Source organism: Melanaphis sacchari, unplaced genomic scaffold, assembly GCF_002803265.2.
Source record: "Melanaphis sacchari strain LSU unplaced genomic scaffold, SCAv2.0 Contig32_pilon_pilon, whole genome shotgun sequence".
Taxonomy (NCBI): Eukaryota; Metazoa; Arthropoda; class Insecta; order Hemiptera; family Aphididae; genus Melanaphis; species Melanaphis sacchari.
Window position 1 is genome coordinate 3,397,927 of NW_020271199.1, and position 21,981 is coordinate 3,419,907.

At 23.7% G+C, this 21,981-nt stretch overlaps 1 protein-coding gene across 2 annotated transcripts; it reads right to left on the reverse strand.

The window, feature by feature from the left end:
• Positions 1–1,492: 1,492 nt before the first annotated feature.
• Positions 1,493–15,015, reverse strand: LOC112596541 (piwi-like protein Ago3). 2 transcript variants are annotated; one of them, XM_025342280.1, is made up of 18 exons: positions 14,690–15,015; positions 10,449–10,648; positions 9,579–9,679; positions 8,637–8,801; positions 8,109–8,304; positions 7,847–8,043; positions 7,671–7,784; positions 6,787–6,955; positions 6,553–6,669; positions 6,329–6,491; positions 5,945–6,126; positions 5,488–5,778; positions 5,307–5,423; positions 4,209–4,406; positions 3,962–4,147; positions 3,192–3,299; positions 2,953–3,093; positions 1,493–1,662 (listed from the first exon to the last, which is right to left on the reverse strand). In XM_025342280.1, exons 2-18 carry the CDS (start codon positions 10,644–10,646, stop codon positions 1,576–1,578), a joined length of 2,730 nt encoding a protein of 909 aa, XP_025198065.1. In that variant the 5' UTR covers positions 10,647–10,648; positions 14,690–15,015; the 3' UTR covers positions 1,493–1,575. The 2 variants fall into 2 exon arrangements, with proteins under 2 accessions (XP_025198065.1, XP_025198064.1); XM_025342279.1 differs by lacking the exon at positions 14,690–15,015 and adding an exon at positions 11,518–11,714 and having other exon boundaries at positions 1,576–1,662.
• Positions 15,016–21,981: the final 6,966 nt, after the last annotated feature.

A 21,981-nucleotide genomic window follows, 5' to 3' on the forward strand; every position in this document is an offset into this window, starting at 1 on the left:
CAATAATATATAACTAATATCACTAGGCACTTATTGAGAGATACCTATTATATACGTCTACCATATAAAACCGTGGTTTATATATTCAATAAATACCAACTCTTATATTTAAAATATTTAACTATACTCAATATTAACATATTAGTTTTAACTTTTAAAATAAGTATGTTTTGGTAAAGATAATATTTAGATAAGTTAGATAATTCGTCAAAAAAAAATAAAAAACTGATTACTTTAAGTCATCCTCTTATTTCAAAAAAAAAGTAAATCTTAAAATTCTTGAGAATAATTAAATACTCAAACAGATGTATACAAGTAAACAGTGTAACAAAATTAAAATGAATAATGAAGTTAAAAAACAAATTACATTTTAACACTAAAAAAATTAATAGTAATAACAAATATTTGGTAATAAGATGCGTGATGAAATGAATCTTAAAACATTTTAGACAAACTGAAAAACACATACCAGATAGTAACTAAAATAAGTAATTAAATAGTAAAATTGTCTATCCCAATCACAAAAATGCTCATAATATAGTACAATCCAATTTTTTTTTTTAAATACATATGCTTCATTTATTTATAGTTAACAAATATTTACTATACTCGAATAAATATTGATATATATATCAACATAAGTATAATTATAAAAATGTTGGCTATCATTGAAATGGCTAACTTTATTTTATTATTATTATTATTATTATACTCTTTACAAGTTATTAAGTTATTAGAGTAAACTTGAGTATATTATATCAATAATTAATTAATAAAAGTATTATTGTTTACATCTATTTAATTATTATTACAATATCATAAAAGTCCATAATATAAATTATCCATATACTATACAACTGGAGACATTTAACTTTATTCTTTAATTTGTCAACAATATTAGTATAAAACATTTATTTAAATTTTAATAACATAAATCAATTTACCAATAATGGTTAATCTATCAAAGCATGAAGATAAACTTGCATTTAATAAAATAACTTTTTAGTAAAACCTCATAACTCGTTAATGCTTAATTAATTAGTTATGTTTTTCATGTATACAGAAATGAAGTTCAGCAAACATTTTTTAGTAAGCACTAGCATACCTCACTAATTTATTGCTTATTTTTCACTAAATATTTTAGTTTCTGTTTGCACAATGTTAATAGTGTTAATACTTTGACTTACTCACCACATTTATTTACTGTTAAGATCTGTCCTTAAAGTAATAAATGATGCATAACTCAAAATATTATCATATTTAGTAAAATAAAAAGGAAAAAATAAAAAAATAATACAAAAATTATTTATCTCAATAAAAAAGGTGATTTACTTCTTAAATTTAAGTACATATCATTTGGAACAAAGGTTTTTCATTTAAGTTATATTTGAACAAAAGAATATTATTTTACAATCACAAGGGGGGGGGGGGGATTTTGCATAGAAAATTAAAAAAAAAAAATAATTGTTGTTTCATTACAGTAATAGTCTTGTAAATCAAAATACTGAATTGTACACATAAAAATAAATTAAAAAAGACCTCCCTGGTCGTACAAAATTATATATAGTATGCTTCTTAAAGGAAAAACAGAGAGTTGGATAATTTAACACTTGGCATTTGTCTAACATTTTGTCCAACAAGATAAGCCAATTTATGTGCATACTAGAAAAAAAAAACATTATTACTAAAAATAAAAGTTAAATATATACAGATAATATACTACATGATTTACATATATACATGATTTTATTTACTACAATAAAATTTGTCCCAACAATAAATTTTATAGAATTATTATATCACATTTATCTATGACTATATAGCCTGTTTTTAGCTACAATTTGTTTTTATTAAATTATTTTGAAGTACTTAAATACTTTAGAAATACAAGCATATTAATTTACTTAATTTAGTCAAAAATCATCAATGTTACTTTATAATGAAAATCTCAACAATTTACGCTCAAAGAAATAAAAGAAAACCTCTATATAACAGTGGCGGCTCGTATTCAAGTGGATAATGTGCAATATTTGCAGAAGTTCATAAGAAAAAAAATTAAAAACTACCTAGAATATTTTTATAGTACGTATGTATTGAAATATTTATACAGTCTAAAAAATAATTCATGTACCTACAAATATAATACCTAATAATATGCATAAATAGTAACCTATTAAAATTCTATTAATTAACAAAAAAAAAAAAAATTAAACAATTGTATACATGAATTTGAGTCTTTTCTCTATGAAATAATAACCAATATGGAATACAATGGTTATCGTGGTGTGCAGCGACTGCTGCATAGTTTCATTAATTTTCGTCCACTCCCTCCCCCACACAATAGCTTAACAAATTTACACAGACAAATAGTGTTCTGATTGAGCTACATACCAAATTATGTGTATTTATTACATAACTTCAATAAATTGTAGAAATAATATTTTCGGGTATATAAGCAAACTTGGTGAATATAATTTTTTTTAAATCAATACATTATACAATAAATTATTGTAGTTTAACTTATATTGTATAAAAGTTGTGTAAAAAATTGAAAATCAATTTTTACTATTTTATCTGTATTAATTTACGTGGTGTGCGCACACTTGCATACCTAGGAACGAGCCTAGGAATTATTAAGATATTTTAATAGGATATAAATAATAATTGACAAAAGAAATTTTTAATATTCACATCAGCCCATGTAATAAAAAACTTATGTTTTTAAGAATATCAGAAAATATTTTAACTGAAACATAAAATGACATGGCCTTGTAATGAAAAATTATGAAATCAGTAACTTTAATGATTGGTTTTTAACACGGAGAATTCAGTTATTTGAATTAAGTGTAAATAATACAATCATACATACTGCATACTAAATGCAAATACTTCATCAAAATAATATATGTTAATATACATATAAATAATTTAATATTCATATTTTATATTTACTTGAACAGGAGCAGGTACTTTGACTGTGCCACACCAATTGTAATACAAGTGACACAATTTATAAGATAATCTTTGAACATTTTCAATACTTAAATTACATCCATTTTTTAAAACAATGTAATGAGTAGGATTAACAGTACCCTGTATATGAAAAAAAAAACAAAAACATTTTAATAGTTCATTAAAAAAAAAAAAAAAAACAATTAAACATAATATTTTTTATAAGAAATATATTTTACCTGGCGCACATGTTGAGAGACCAAAAAAAAATCAACATAATTTCTTCTGGTTACAGTGCTGTCAATAACAGTTCCAGAACTTGGATTTGAATATTTATTATTTAGATACTAAATATAACAAAAATATTAAAATTTTAAAAATAAATATTTCATCATAAAAAAAAAATATATTTAAACCTTATTTTGAATGTTAGTATAAAAACGTAGGAATGACATAACTACGGAGAACTTAATTAAAATTAAAATTTTTTTTTTGTTTTAAATAACTTATAATAAAAAAAGATTGAACAACACAAAACTATAGTATCTTACATATTATGTTTCGGATTTATTTTCATTGATTCAAAATATATTTATTGAATATCAGTTACAATTAATTGTAAAAACAATAAGCCTTAAATTACAAATGTATGTTTTTGTAGTACTTTATGAGAATATCGCCACTGTAAAAAATGTGGCTTGAGTTGTACAGATAATACAGGAAGATAATTAATATCACATTATTTTATATCTGTGATAATGTACGACTATTTCTAATTAATCATACAAATTGTGTAAATAATTTAATACTTGAGTTATTAGAATTATACCAATTAATAAAATAGGCTTTTTTAAACACATCAACCAATAGTATGATAACATTTGTTTCTAATAAAAACTATACTTTAAAACAAATTTTTAAAATTATTTTTATATAATTTGGGAAAACGTAATAACAAGTTACATAAATATATTAATTTAATGTACTAGTTTAATTTGTCATACTTTACCTGAAAAACTCTAGTGTTAATGCGTTTCTGAACAATTATTAAAGAAACTAAAGGATTATAACTTCCAGGGTAACTCTTGAAAGATTCAATCAAGTCTGATAGTTCAATTTCTTCTACTTGTTTTAAATCTCCATCAGATACACCATCTCTATATATAATTATTTTTTCAGGTAACAACCCATTAATCTAAAATAAAGTATTGTAATTAAATTTAAAACAAAAATAAAATAATATAATTAACACCGACTGCTTTAAACTGGCAAATAACTTTATGAAAAGCATCTTGCATAGATTTCATAAGTTCTTGATGAGTACTCCTTTGCATTGCAGCAACTGAATACCATTGAGTAAATGTCTTATCCATTGAAGCAACAAAACCAACCACGCTACTCATTTGTTTACCTTTTTCGTGGTATACATCAATTCCTACTATCATAGTATTTTTCTAAAAAAAAAATAAAAAAAGAATATTAAACTCAAGTTTAATAAAAAAAAAAGTTTTCAAAAATATTGATAGATTCAATAAATGAATAATACTCTGTATAATATTAACAGCATTTAAAGTTTATTTAAATGTTTCCATTACTATTTTTGTTTTAAGATGCATCATTTTTATATTATCCATCAAAAATATTAGTTTTTTTTTTTTTTTTTGTCAACATAAATATTTGACAATAAAATAAAACTAATCATGATTTAAATCAATGAAACTATTTAGTAACATTGTTATAACGCTACTATTAAAAAATTACAAGAATAATATTTGTCAATACCTTACTAGCATAGTATCTAGACATTTTATAATTATCTAAGATGTCAAAACAATATTTGTTATCTTTCTCATACCCACGTGGAACAAAAATAAAATACATTCTTGTGAAATTGTTTTATTACAATTTTTAGGTAATTGTATGGTAAAATTGCCTATCAACAAAATATAGAGGATAATATTTTTAAGGTTTAACTTTTTGGTTTTTAGATATGTTATATCTTTATACTTAACTTTAAAATAATAAAAAAATTTGTTAATTTAAAAGGACTCAAAAACATAAAAAATATAATCCGGTGTTAATCCATTTAATATATATTGCAGATGGACCAAAGAGAAAAAACAAATAATGAACTGACATCCTTTTATAACATGATAAAAACTTAAAATATTAAAAACTCAAACAGAATTATGATGAGCAGTTTTACTTAACTCTATGTATAAAACAAATGTTTAATATTATCACACCCTCTTAGACTATTTCGATTTTTTAATTATAATAATGATCATCAATAACATTAAAAAGGACATCAATAAATTTATCCATAAAATAAAATAAATATAGGAAAATCATACCAATGGGATGTCAATAGCCCAACAAGCACCTCCTAATTTACAATTAATTTGTAAAGCAATTTTTTGAGTAATTGACTGTAATTTATCTGGTCTAGATAAAGTTCTTGAGATTATTACCTGAAATATAAAATATAATAAAATATAACAGTAATAAAAAATTAATAATTGTTCCTCTTATTACTTGAGATGGAATTCCAATTTCTGAACAACAAATCCGTTTAACAGCATTATATCGGTCTTCTCTTTGGTTTGGAAATATAATAACAACCAATTGCAGATCTGGATTATTCCTTAATGTGTTGTTTATTGTACTAACATAAACCTCTGGATTTGGGCCTGGAACTTTAATTGGCTTTGGTGGACTAATTTCCATACCAAGAGCACGGCTGCATAAAGATAATTGTTTGCAAAATGCTTTAGCTGTTCCTTCATCTCTTGGATTATACATAATGGCCCAATTTAACATGTTTACCTAAAAAATAATAACCATTCATAAAAGAAAAATATAAAGAGCTAAATTAACATTATTGTTATTATTTAGAAAATAATAAAACATATCACTTTTTATAAGTTGAATAAAATTATAAATTAGCTACAAACTGCAAGAAACATTTCTTAAACATTTTTTATATACTTACAGCAGTAAACATAGCATTTTTTGCTACATCCATTCCCCAATCCATGTTCATTCCAACTTGTTTTCTGATATTATTTCCTAGTAATATAGTTTCTTTTTTATAAACAGGTCCTTCCATCACTGCTGGGATTGGACGCATCACAAGACCCCAATCTTTAAATTTCTTGCTAGCACCTTCGTCAGCTAAAAAAATTAATAAAAATTACACTATTTTAAATTTATTATTATTTTATGGCAAAATGTATTGGATCATACATTATACACTTCAATATTCTATTATTAAACAATCATTTTTATAAAAAATTTCATCAATAGTTATTTTAAAACGAATTATTTTAAATTTAAACATTTGATATAGTAAGTACGCATAATATAATTCTTATACCATTTATACGATTAACAAAATCAATTATAGCATTTTGTCGCACTTCTGGTGTTACCAAAGTGTGGTTTTGAAGAGCCTTCATTAATTTGAAATCGGATTTCATTGCTTCAGTAAGTCCAGTTAAATTACAAAGTTCAGGAACTAAGCAACAAATATCTGAATCCTGTAAATTAAAAATAATATTGTTTATTAAGTTATTTAAATTTAACGAAATAATTACCAACCTCGGTTGCATTTTTTTTATTCAAATCTTTTCTTTTAGCTTTTGTTATAATCATGGGCTGACTGAGATTTTTAATTTCAATGTCATACATCTTTTTGTAATAATCTTTGTATGATACCTAAACACAATAATTAATTACCTATACAAATAACAGTAATTCTAGTGATAATCTTAAGGTTAAAACCTTGAAAATGTTTAAAATTTGTAAAAGTTAAGTTGTAATAATATAATTTACTTCAACGCCACTTTGGTTAAAAGTTGATAAAGGATTCATTGAAAAGTCTACATCATCAACTCTGTACGTCTTACGATTGTAATGTGTAATTACTGTACAACCACACAATGAAGCCATTATTTCTTGCTTACTATCTGCTTTGTTATCTTTTGAATTCATAATATCTGTCCTGTATAAAAGTATATAAATATATAAATTGATTTATATATCAATAAACCTTGCTAGATATGAAACTGATTAATAATAAATTTAAAATTTAAGTACAAGAACAGAAGAATTATATCACAGTATATATATTACATAAATATAATATGTTACAATATATACAATTATATGAGTAACACATTTTATTGGTTTGATATTATTGAATAAAATACCTTTATAATAAAAATATATAAATGATATACAAAATGAGCTTGAGTTCAAAGTATGGAATGTAAAATATTCCAAATAATAATATACACAACATCTATTCAAAAATTTTAAATTTCCTATTTAAAAATAGGTTAAAAATAATTAAAATACTAATATCCAAATCAAAAATAATATATTTGTACTATTTGAAAATGAGTCAATAAAAATCAATTAATCTGAATTTACATAAATTTGATTTAAGAAAGACCATATTTTAAACATAACTAATTTTTTTACTATTTGAAAGTCGGTAATAATTTCTTAAGTTATTAAAATTATATGACAATAGAACTAAAACTAAACTATCAATATATTATTTTTAAGTTTACAATCAATCTCCGAAAAAAGCTACTAAAACTTTATGTAGAATTAAAAAATACACCACCATAATAACATTTTAATGTTAATAACCAAAAATAATAAATGAAGTTAAATGTTGTACATATAATTGAAAACATGAATACACTTACATTATTTGAATAACAGTTTGTACGCGTAAAATCCTATGTGAAACTTCACAACACATATACAGACCATTTTCAAACTCGTCAATAGTAGTTATGTAGCCTGGCCAAATTTCAAGTCTACAATAAATATTCAAAAAATTAATCAATCAATCTCAAAACCACAATTATTTATTATTTACTTAAATTCAGGGATGAGTATCCTTTTATTTTGATCATAACAACTTCTACCAAATTCTATTAAGCCTAGAATCTTCATTATTGTACGTAAAAAAACATTATAAAAATGTATACATTCACGCAAAGAATTTTTACGCTTAAATGTTATTGTCATAGTAACTTTAGATTCATCTTTTAATTTTCCCACTAATGTTGTTACCTAGTAATAGAAATTTAACATTTGTCATAAAAATATACTAAATTATAAATTTTCATAATAATTACATTTTCTGGTAGCATTTTTGGTACATAAAGTAATGTTCCATCAAATATTTTTACAGGGAATTTATCTCTATGTTCATTAATCAAAAAAAACCTAGCAGGTTTTGCATCAACTGGAGGATGAAAATCGACTCTATATTCATATATTCCTTTGTCTTCTTCCAGTTCAATTCTTATGTAATTTGATGATAATTGAGTCCTAAATAAAAACAACAAATATAAAATTACTCTTGAGCATTATTAGAAGATTATATAAATGTATTTCATAATTATTACAAAAAATAAATGGTATACGTAGCTTTTTATGAATGAAAATATTTAAATTAAATTAAACATTGTTAGCACTACTTAATCATTTACTAAACTAATAATAAATACTGAATAAAAGTTAATTACTAAATCTTAAGTGATATCATATAAATTAAAATATGTGCTCATTAATTTAAATATATTCATGACACATTCTTCCAAACTTAAAAGTTATAACTTTAAAAATAATTAATAATAAACAAAATATCACATATATCATACATGTGGAAAGCATCTTTATCTGACTTTCTTACAGCCCTACATATAACTGGAGACTTTTCTTCTTTTACTGTTAGAATTTCTTCAATTTTTGGTTGTGGTTGTTCTGGTGATGAAGGTGATTTAAGTATCTCAGTGTTTTTTAATACTGGATTAATAGTTGGACGCCTAAAAAATAGAAAATGAGCAATAAAATGTTTTAATTGATTTAATTTAAATAAATATAAATCTAGATTTTTTTTATAAATATAAAGTATATTAATAATAAATTCTTAGGAATTTCAACAATAAAAAATAATTATTTATCAGTTAAGCTCAAAAGTATGAAACAATATTAAGTTAATTTTTTTATTGAACTCTTGAAAATATATTTTTACACTATTTCCAGTTGAAATAAAACTTTTTTAAATTATATTTATCATCATAATCTATAAAATTTTTACTTTTTTTTAATAACAAGATACATTTTTAATTTTTATATTTTGGTAGATAAAAATAGAAATTCAGGCGATTAGTCTGTGAGCTATAATCAAGTGGAGTTTGAGAACAACATTTTGCAGGATACCACAAAACTTCATTCACTTTAAATTTTAAATACTTATAACTCATAAAAAACTCGTCCAAATTTTGATTTTATGTATTATATCCAAAACTCCAAAAAATATTCTACTTTAGAACATGAAACTAAAAATGTATGTAATCCTTCAAAAAAGTAAAAACTTAATAAATTATAATAAAAATATTAAAAAATATTCATTTTTTCTTTTTGAATGTTGTTATAATTTGACAGGAAATTATGCAAAAAAAAATTTAAAAACTTTTATAGATTATATATGCATATATATATATATTATAAACTTGGAACATCAAATTTAGTTTTATAAGTATTAAAATATTATCGATTAATACATTATTTTATAAAAAAAAAAACATTTCAATACTAACACAATATTTTTTGAATTATCAAGCTCAATCTTTGAGATTGTTGATGTTACGTTTTCACACAATTTTTGAAAACCACTTCCTTGTGCATTAGAAAACATGGCCTGAAAATAAATATATTTTCAAAAAAATCTTCAAACAAAATTTATAATTGATTTTATAAGAAAAATATAAAATAAATCAATTTAAAAAAAAAATATTACTCAAATATTTTTCTGTTTCATCCCATATTATAAGCTAAATAATTACCTACCAACACTATATTAATATTAATATTTTAACAAAAACTATCTGCTGAATATAAAATAGAAGATTTATATATTAAATGCCTTAAGTTTTATTAACTTAAATTCAGTAATGTAACTTAATAAAAAAAAAGAAAAATTAATGTGTAATCTTTTAAACTAAGCATTTTTAATAAATAATATACTAAATAATGATTAATTAACTATTTTTCACGTATTTTAATGTCTAATTTAATAAAATATACTTAAGTAACTTAAGTAAATTTATTTTCCAAATCTAACCTCAGAAAAAAAATTCAATTTACCTATTTGGACAACATTTAAAAACATATCTGCATTATTGAATTCATAACTATTTTAAGAAACAATACTAACACATGAAATTAGACACTAACTACTAATGTTTAAATTCTAATTTATAACTATCAACACCACTAAATATAGCATACAATAATTTAGTACTATCAATATCAGATTATTTTATTATAAAAATAGTTTCAAATATTATTATACAAATATTAAGCATTCTTTAATTTTGTGTAATACTTTAAATTTTGAAACATTAATGTAATAATTTCATTTCTATTAAAAATATTTATTTTTACAAGTAAAACAATTAAAAAATTACCCTCCTTCCACGAACAACTTGTTGATGGCCAGCAGCTAGGGTTTGTGTACTTAGGACAGGAATCGGAGTTTTTGGCACGTCAGAAGGTGGTATTGATTGAGCTGATAATTTTAGAGGTTCTTCAGGTTTAGGTGGTTCCTCTGGATTTTTAGGAGTGACCTGAGCCAAACGGCTCTTTAAAAAACCTCTTCCTGACATTTCTGGAAAATTATTTAAAAATTAATAAAATTCTTAGTGCTACTTATAAGTAACACTTTTAATCAAGTCTTTCATACATTAATAGTCTTATTGCACTTGTATATAATTTTTGTTATTAAAATAGTAATATCTCATATATTAAAAATATTAATTGTTATAAGTAGAAATGTGGTAAAAATAAGTAAAATATTAGGAGAATAACACAATTTAAAATGATAAGTATAGTATTATTGTATTTGATACTAAGGGATAAGTGATAAGTAATAAATACCAAAAAATATTTACATCAAATTTAAATTTAATTACTTTAAACCTTATATTTTTGTGAAAAAAATAAACTATTAATAATATTATAATTAAAATATTCCAAATGTTTTCTGAAAATAAATATATATATACATATACTTATACATACACAAACCTCAAAATCACTTTTTTGATTTATCAAGTAATTCATCAGTTTTTCATAATATATTTAAAGTAAAACAAAAATGTAACATATTGTAGAATTATTGAATAAATAATTTAATAATTCTAAAGAATGCTACTAAAAATCTCTCGATGTAGGTCTTGAAGATAAGAATACCATGTAAACAGTGACATTAATTGTCTGTTGCAAATGTGAATAATGTGATACATGCACTATCAAATTAGATACCTGATTATGAAAATTCTTGTTTTGCACCATCAGAAAACCTTAAATTTATGGTGAATAAGACACAATAACCAGGTTGCATATTTATATTATTATATGATATAATTTATTATTTATCCATTTTTCATTAAATAATGAATTGAACATAATGAAACTACCATTTTAAATTTATTAAAAATACCATTTTATTTGTAACCATGATTAAATTATACTCACAATTAAGCTGTATTCATACAATACTCTATTACTCTGTCCAGCAATCAGTTTCTTTCACTATGACAGCAGTGTAAGGATATGCAAACGAACAACTCTTTGTCAGTACATTTAAGTAGGTAACTGGATGTCAAAAAATGTTATCCACAAATATAATAAATTCAACACTACATAACATAAGAACCTGTGACTTTAGCATATCAATCAATATAATACAACATAATAATTGATAGTAGTTAACATTTTTTGTTATCAGACACTAGTTATCAGTTATCACCAACTATATTTTAGTTTTCTTTTTTTTTGTTTAAGTATACTATTACTATTTATTAACTACATTACTTTCTTATAAATTGATGAAGTATTTTTTATTTATATTATGATATAATAGTAGAAAAATAAATTAGAATAAAAATATTTAGGTGGCTTGGCGTGGCGCGTTGGCTGCTACCAGTCGCGGAATACGACTGAGAGTAAGGACCACAACTACTAGCTCCTGTATGGGTGACCACCCAGCATCATAGTGGTTAAAAACCTGCCACACATACACGTGTTTACTATCAACCGTAATAATCAAAAAAATATTTAGGAAAAAACCTACTTTCCAGTAAATTGTAAAAATATGATATAGTATAAAGTTATATTATATACATATAATAATTCAAAAATAAATTGACTTTTTTGGTATTCATTAATTATTGCATTTTTTAAGTCTTATACACCATTTAGTATAATTTTGAAGTAATTTATAAAATATATTACCATGTTATACAGTATTTGTTTATAGTTAATAATTTCACACCATACATCATACCTTTGATTTTAAGTATCATAAATAACTAAATTACTTAATTTATCTAATAAAAAAATGTATTTCACATAAATTTAATTTTAATTATTTAAAATCTATAATTAATTTATATTTTAATCCAAGCCTTTAGCCTTTAGTTCTTTAATTAAAATAAAATCAATATCTTTTTAAATTCAACACTAGAAATTTTTTTTTTTTTTGTTTCATTAAAGTAATCTACAATCTATACATATTTTGTAAATTTGATAAATGACAAAAATAAGAAGTTGAAGTAGTAATTCAGTGTTTATATTTATTTTAGATTTCAATAGGGGTATAAGGAGGTGGAGACAAGTATTAAGAGTTTTCCGTTTGGCATTTAGGTATGAATTCCAGGTTAGTTTATTGTCAAGAATGAGACCAAGATATTTAACTTCTGAATAAGAGGGGATTGGGATGTTCTATGAGATTATGAGGCTAAATTCTTTTCTTAGGGTAAATGTAATAAAGGAGGACTTTGACTCATTAATTTTAATTTTCTATCTTTTTGTCCAGAGGTCAATTAAGCTGAGGTGTCTTTGTAACACTAGAACTAATGATTAGGTTTTCATTAAAGGCCACAATTATAGTGTCATCCGCGTAGGAACCAAGTTCAGTGAAGAAAATTTTAGGAATGTCATGTGTAAAGATAATTAAGATAATACAAGAAATACAATTGTACATACACAAATATGAGAATTTATCTGTACTTAATCAAAATAAAGATATAAAATAACACCCATTTAAATGAGACGACACTTTATCAACACATCTTGATAAGGGCTTCATCTAAGAGCAATAAATTATAAAATTTAACTAATTATAGATTATTACATAGTAGTTTGAGGAACCAGTTATAAACTTTTCTATCATCTAAACTGACTGATAAATAATATATTTTAATAAAATAAGTTAAAAGAGAAGACTTTTACAATTATACTTAACCTTATATATACTGGAGTGACCAAATTGCACAACAAAACAACGTGGAAGGGAAAAACTGCACAATAACGCACGTTACCATAGAGACGATAGGTTGTTGCGCAACTTTTGGCCACCTCTGTATATAGTTATATTTAAAAAATAATACCTAATCATTTTGTTTAAAACAACAAAAATTAAAAAATATAAAAACAAGTTTGAAATATTTAAACATTATAAGCCACAAATTAATAAATATTAATATTACTAGATTATGTATAATTTGCAATCAGATGATTAAAAATAAAGACATAGATACATCTCCTAATGACTTATATACCGTTTGAAAAGTGAATGATTCTAACTTATAAGTTTTAATGAAACTAATAAGTACACAAGCTTAGTACAACATTTCATGCATTTATTGGTTAACTTAATATTTTTATAAGGTCCATTAAATAGACTAGCTAATTACTTATTAAATCAACAAAACAGAATAAAAAATATGATTGATTTGTGAAAAAGTAGAGATTGGAGTGAACAAAAAACTTATTTTCGACATTTTACATTTTGCCATAGTGATATTTAATTTACTGGGCACAAGACATTTCTATATAAACTTGTATTGTTTTTCAGATAGATTATTGAAAATATTTTAAGCAAAGAATTGTTTATAATAACACATTTCTCAGTTTCTATACACTAATAATATAGGAAAATCAAAACCAGCTGTTATTAACTATTGATACACATAATGTATTGAACACCAGATCAAATATTATAATTGTTTCACATCAGCTAAAAAAATTGAAAGGATATAAAAGTACTATGATTACCATGGATTGCATTGGCTGGGCATTTGACATTAATTAACAATTATAAGTCATGATCAAATATGAACATGTTATTGATAAATTTACATATAAAACTATACTTATCAAACAATGAAATCCAAAAAAGTAAAAATTACAAAGTTTGATTAATATTGGCACATCTATCTTATAGTTTTTAAGCAATATGATTCAATAAAAGAATATTTAATAATTACAAGATCGATATAAAACCAATACGTTCCTTACTAATTTCTTTAGTACTTAAAAGATACACATTCCATTAACAACTAGAAAAAATTTAAATAGAACACCAAACAGTGAATCAATGTGCACCAGCAAGGGTTCCAATCATCAGACACTGACATGAAGAAAAGTATTGCAACTATCGTTTTAAAAGACATTACGACGCATCATCATCAAAGTTAATTCACACATAAAAGCCTTCATACGTGCGCTGTATACACAGATGATCAGTGTACAAAGCGCTATCATTTAACTACGTCCATAAAATCGATAGACCGGATTTCTGATTAATTTTTCTTATCCGATCGGCCGCCTTAATAAATAATGGTAAAAAAAATGCTTAACTTACCTCTTATGTGTAGTCACCGGTAATGACGAACAGGTGAACTCGGAAACAACCACGTAATAGTACGCTCGTGTTCAGATGTATAGAACACACGCTGACAATTGCGTATTCTATACAAGAGTTGAATTACGGAAACAACGTTATCTTCAAAAAAAATTACAAACAAGAAAAAAAAATATAAATTGTAAATTTATCACTAACTGGAAACAAAAGACTCGAATTTACCGTGACGTACGGAAAAAACGGGACGAGCCGAAAACAAAATGGAACCTGAAACGGCAGAAACGCATAAATTTGTTTCCACAGTATCAAGCGGACAGTGAAATGTGCTGGTAATGATGGCGTCCTGGACACCTGTGCCGCTAACTCCCACCTTTCCATAGGACAGTATAAACCAAAATTTTCGATTTGCTACCATGGTCTGGAACCGTTTCCGGTGATATAAGGTTGGCAACACTATGTTTCCAGATCCGAGACCCGGAACTTATGAAAAGATGATAGACGTTAAACTTAAATATATCTATAGTCATACATTTAGACCATTTATTATAAATACTATTTATAATCAATGATTTAAACTATAAATATAGTTATATATCACACAATAAAACGTATTATGATCAAAGGTCGTGCGGCATTAAAATTAATGAATCTACGATAATTAAATAATTTATCTGTTATCGGCTGACTGACTTATCGCAAATTAGTAGAATAAATGAACAATGATAATATATTTTATCATTTGTCTATTGTCAATAGTCATAGCTATTAGCTACTGCCTACTGCCTACTACAAAAATACGAACGGCACAACTCACAAATAGTTTGGTCAACGGCTCAATAAAATAATAATTTAATATTATTTAATATCAATAATGTACAGCTAGTGTCATTGAACATGAACTTAGTTTATGGGTTCATCATATTGAATAATATTTTTGTAATTTGTCGGACAATCAGTGTCGTTGAGATGTGGCGGTTATAACGAAAAATATTTTCTGTAACGTTGTTCGACAAAGTATGATGTCAGTATGTCACATAACTAAACTTTGGCTGTTTTACGTTCTTTGTGGTATTATAATAATATTAAAATGTAGTTATTAAGTATAAAAAATGTTTATACAAGTTATCCGAGTGTGTGTCACAACAAAAAAATTATTTGTCATCATCACAGATCGTCCTATCAATTAGTAGTAAAAGAGAGACAGTCGACATTGTTTATAGTTATTCCCTCTTTTAAATGGAGTAAATGTTCATTGCGAACAAACTATAACATTGACCACAAAACCACGGTAATGTAAATAAGTGATACCTAATTGTCAATTTTGTGATTTATCTATAGGTACCTCTGCGTTACACTAAATCTACTCGTCCAAAGTTAAAGATACGTTTAGAAGAATATAGGAACTTTCTATAGAAAAAAACTGTAATAACAAAAAATAATACCTAGTTACCTAGATACTTAGTTGGTAAAATATAGATACAACTATTGTGATATAATAATAATATAAATGTAGATAGTAACCATATTAAAAATATATCTTAATTTATAGTACTTATTATAATAATACTTACATAGTTATATGTATAAGTTGTTTAAACTAAAATCAGGATAAGAAATATACTCATAGATACGAGATACCTATATTTTAGTCATCAATTTTGTCTGTAGTTTAATAGATGTTCCGATATTCTTAATAACCATAAGGTCTATGATAATAACTAGGGCTAGGATTTATATGCAATAAAAAATTGTATATATTATAATGCGGGGATTAGAGCTTTTTCTTGTATATAATATATTTATTTTTGTAAGGCGACTTAAAGTACCTATATACAAATAAAGTATTATATAAATATGTTAGGTATGTACCTTACCTTTTGTATAACTTATACACCGAATTTGTCTTCTTAGTTAATTGATTGATTGTTTTTCAGGTTTTAATAAAAACCGTGAATAATATATTGAAATAATATTTTTAATAATCAAAGAATATTACAAATAGAAGCTAAGATAGATTTTAGAGAATGAACAATTAATGAGTGGATACTGTGTGAGTGGTGACTGAGCTGTGAGCATGTTTCATGTGTCATTTAGGTTTTTATAGATGTTCTAAAATGCCGCCTTTGCTTGTAATTAAAACATAGATTGCGGCATCTCTTAAACATCTGTGTGTTGTATGACTTGTATGTGAATAGTCGGAGTGTTGATAATTTTGATGTAATTAGTATATCTAAATGTCCTCTAATTAAAAGTACTTAGATAATAGAAATATAAAATTATGTACATAATCTATTATCTTAAATCTAAATGTTGTCTAATTAAATGTAATTAAATATAGTATATAATTAATATTTATATAATTTATTTGTGAAGTCTAAATTTTATTTAATAAATATATACAATTAAATTTAAACTATAATAATTGATGTATTATAATAGATATATATTATTACAATACAAATTCTAGCCATAGTATTAACAAATAAGTAAAAATTGTGAACCTAATTTGAGGAGCTACATTTTAAAACGTACTATTTCCGAAATGTCATAGATTGAATTATGTACCTATAGAGTATAGATTCAAATGAAAAAAATAAACGGAAAATCGAATGGCGTGGTCAAATTAAACAAAAACGCACTATTTCCCATGGTGAATGATTAATTAATTTATACATATTAACTTTGCAAGTTAATTAGAATAATTTATTTATTTATTTATTTATATTTTCTACATCTGTAAACATTATCATCATACATCAAACATTGTAAATTGTGATTAATGTTATTACTGGAAGTAAAATGCGTCAAAACCGTCGATGGCAAGTGATATCCCTATCATATTGATAATATTCACTTTAAAAACCTCAAACTTTGTAAAATAGTTACCTACCTAAAAAAAATATATGTAAAGTAGAATTAATTAAACAATAATAATAATGAATAAATCGAGGACTAGATCTCTTGTGCGTCTAGCAAGACAGAAAGTAAGTATCTACCTATACTTTATTAATATATTTTTTTTTAAATAAAAACATAAATGTTAATATTTAGTAAAGACATTATAATGTTTCCATAAAATATGATAAGTAAGTAAACAGGTAGTTACTAAAAACTTTTATTATATATTTTTTATTAATGTACCTATTACATTTTTTATTTATTATTAACATTTTGTACTATTTATTAAATACAAAAATATAAAAAGCAAATTAATTATATCTACATATTAATCAGAACAAAACATGATATTTATTGGAATTAGGACATTATGATATAATTCAGTAATTTAAATTATGAATTAAATTATTTTTTAAATAAGTACATTTTTATGAATTTTTGATATTTTTAGATTATTTTTACGAGTTTCTAGTAATCGAGAATAGAAATTTAAGGTTTCTGAAAAAAGTGTAAAATGGAAATAGTATGTTTTGAAATGTAGCCTCTCATTTGACGTATCTAGAAAGGATGAAATTCTAAAAAATAATTACAGATTTTTGATAACATATCACAAACACACTGAAGTAACCATTAATATGCTAATTAATTTTACCATTATATAATATTAATATCAAATAAAATAAAATGTATATGAAACATATTACTAAAAATGTATTTTTATACAAAGTACAATTTATCATAATTTATAATTGAATAATTATAAGCACTAGTGGTCAATCTTTTAATGATGTCAAATTTATAACAAAAACCATAAAAAAGAATGTTAGACAAAATTGACCATTTAAAAAGAGGTTTTCATTATTCATTGATGTATATGATGTCAATGAGCCTTAATTGCTAAATTTCATTTTTTGTGTCTGTGTGAAAATTATTTTAATAAATTAAATCAATTAGGTAATATTATAGTTAATATTTTTATTTTTATTATTGTTAAAATGAATTCAGTTAACAGTCCATTTTATAATATTATCACAAATTCTACTAAAAGGATTTGTGTGTATTCTTCTGCTAAATGTATTACTTTCAAAGTTTTAAACTGTATCTGTCTTAAGGATATGCTAGAATACAAAATTTACTATATTTATAATATACTCTTCCATTAGATATTTTAATTCTCTATAGTTAATTCAATAAATAGTAAATAAATTATTATATTTCAACAGATTTTTAATAACCAAAATTCAAAAATGCTGATTTTAAGCTGACACTTAAGAAAAAATACCTAACAACTTTGTTACCAGTATAACCAAAAACATATTCCATGACTTTTTTGTCACATGTATTTTTAAAATTTCTTTTATTGATACCAGAACTAGGCACCTATATAGAACCATTTATTTGTTTATGGAATTATTGTAGTCTGTAGAAATGGTATTTGCAAAAAATTCTTCATCACTTCTTCACATATTTTACTGTATTTCTATTATACGAAACTGATTTATTCAAGTTTAAATAATAAATGTATTGTATCAACATTAGTCATTAATTAAAGAAGATTTAGTTAGAAAAGGAAAATTAGTGGTTAATAGCTATGTATAATATTTATTTGAAGAATTTTAAAACTATTTAATTAAAATAATTGAGCCTCATTGTCATCTTAACTAGGAACCTAAATACCTAATAGTCTTTTAATTTTTATATTTCCTTAACCAAATGTTCTTATAAATCCTAATACTGTTGAGCCAAAAGGGCTATTTATTTGTATCATGTATGCACATGTATTCTATTGGACAAGCAGAGTCAGTTTATTTATTATATTGTTATATAGCTTAAATAGATATTGTGAAATAATTCTTTATAAATTTATTTTTCTGAGAATTATATAATTGCAGGTATCATTCTTTCACGTATGTTACCAGTAATTATACACAAATTTAGTTACTATTTACCAATTATATTAAAACAACCATTAATCACTACCTACGTAGCTTATCATTTTTTTTTTAATAACTATGAATAATGAATTTCAAGTTGAAAATAATAAATTTTTTGACCAGTCAGAAGACATTTTTTAGTCTTCATTTTAATTTTTTATTATAATGTATGAATATAACAAAAACATACTAAATAATTTGAAAAAAAAAGAACAATTATTTAAGCAGTTCTAACTTGTGATTTCACATTTGTTCACAACTTTTATATCAGGAGTATATCTCAACAAGCATAATCAATAATCATTGCTTAGATAATTGGTAGTTAATTAGACAAAAATACTGTTCATGGTTGGGAACTTCATTGAAGCCATTTCAAGCTTCCAAAATATTCCAATTTTGAAATCTTATTGGCTAAATGTTTCTTAGCTTAGAATTGAATTCATTCACTCTGAATATAAATGAAACTCAAAAAGACATGTGATATTGACACCATATACATATATAAAATATAGAAACTAACATAGTTAAAGAGGAAATATAATGCCATTTTAATCCTTCATCTGTACCAACTTTTGGTGTATAAGGTGAAGATGTGGTTAAAAGTACAAAACATCATCTAACACGTAAGTTTAATTGTTGAATAAATAAAACTTAGTTAAATTAAGTTTCAGACCTTGTTATACAAGATTGAGGTACCTATATTTTGATTTATGTTCTTTTACTTTTATTATTTGCTTTGCTGATGATACCAAAATTAAATTTATTAGTGATTCTAATGATGTACACTTAAATTTATTAATTATTAGGTAGGTACTAGGTACCATTAAATATAAATAATTTCATTTTTTTTTATATACACAAGTTAAAAATCTAATAATTTTTTATTTCAAAATGTATCTTAGTATTCTTATCAGGTAGTGACGCTCAGCTATTTTACATTAATAGGGGAAAACTGCCAATTTTCAATAAACAAATATTTTTAAATGGCCTAGGGCATATTTTAATCTATTTAAACAATTTTTTATGACTACATTTTTAATCACCTACTATTTTCCAAGAAAGTAGAGTGATTCAAGTGATTGTATAAGCTCCTAAAAGAAACTAGTCCCACTGTTATTTTAAGTTTAATTCAATAAAATATTTGAGAATTTATTTTGAAAGTGAATTTCTTTAAAATTAATCATAGAATTATAATAAATAAATAGTGTTAGATATTAGATTTAATTTATAAATTTAAAGAAACATAAAAATCTATAAATTAATTCATCTTGAATTACATTGAACCTTGACATTGGCTCTGTACTTACACACAACATACATAAACAATTAAGATAAAATAATTTCTTTTATGTTAAATATTTCTTTATCTTCTATTTTTGAGACTTTCTTTCTAGCTAAAAATTATATTGTATCAGATATACTTTCCAGTTGACTCAAATTAACAGCTATAATATTTGTTTAAGATCTTGAGAATAGTATTTTGTTTAACCCCAATTACTGTCTAATGTTGATTTTCGAATTTCTTATTAAAATACATAAACTTTAGATTTAGTTTTAGTTCCTCGTTTCAAATCTGTTGGTGGCATAAATTATTTTCTCTTGAGAGCTCTAGAAAATAAAATTTTTGTTAATTTATACATCTATTTTTATTTTTTATAAAGTACCTATTAGATAAATAGTAGAAAAAAATATAATTAGATATCATTTTTATTTTATTATTTTAATGGCCAGTGGCGTATTTTTTTTTTTTTTTTTGGGGGGGGGGGGGTATCTACGGTGTCTGGACACCCCCTAAACCAAAAAAAAAAAATTCAGTAAGTATTTAATTTTGATAAATTTTGTAAGGAATTTGCCAAAAATAATAATATATGATTCGTTATGAACTAATTTAATATTATATCAAGTCATAAACTAATTCAGAAAGAAAATAAATTTAGTTTCAAATAATGTACTTATTATCCTATTATATTTTTAATTATTTATAAAACTATTATTTTTATAGCACCACTGGTATCGAATATAACAAACAAAATATATAGTAATAATTAGTAAATTATTGTAACCGATTATGGTAACAAATGTGTAATAATAATGTATAATAATTTTATATTATTATTATCCTATTACAGTAAACATACAATTTATATTTTTATCTTGCGGCTCCGTGTCTTCATGTGTCCGTGTTACTTGTTTTTCCAACGGAAATTTGTGTATATTTAGATATTAATTACAATGATGTTTTTTTTTTTTTTTATATATAAATACATTGGATCTTAAATGTCTATATATATAATATATATATATATTTATTTTAAATCATATTATTTACCATTTGATTTTGAATCATTTTTCATTTAATCGTCATCGAAAAAACAAGGCAGATAAAATATAGGGTGAAATATTAATATTATAATATTACTGTCATTGGTGAGTACCTATATTAATTATAATATTTATTTT

What these genes read in the sequence shown, in the direction of transcription:
- LOC112596541 (XM_025342280.1), bottom strand. Translation starts at nt 10,646, where the DNA reads ATGTCAGGAAGAGGTTTTTTAAAGAGCCGTTTGGCTCAGGTCACTCCT. An exon ending in ATAAAAAAAATGCAACCGAG is followed by an intron (nt 6,492 to 6,552) that starts GTTGGTAATTAT and finishes TTTAATTTACAG; the next exon opens with GATTCAGATATTTGTTGCTT. An exon ending in TTATTTGCCAGTTTAAAGCA is followed by an intron (nt 4,148 to 4,208) that starts GTCGGTGTTAAT and finishes ACTTTATTTTAG; the next exon opens with ATTAATGGGTTGTTACCTGA.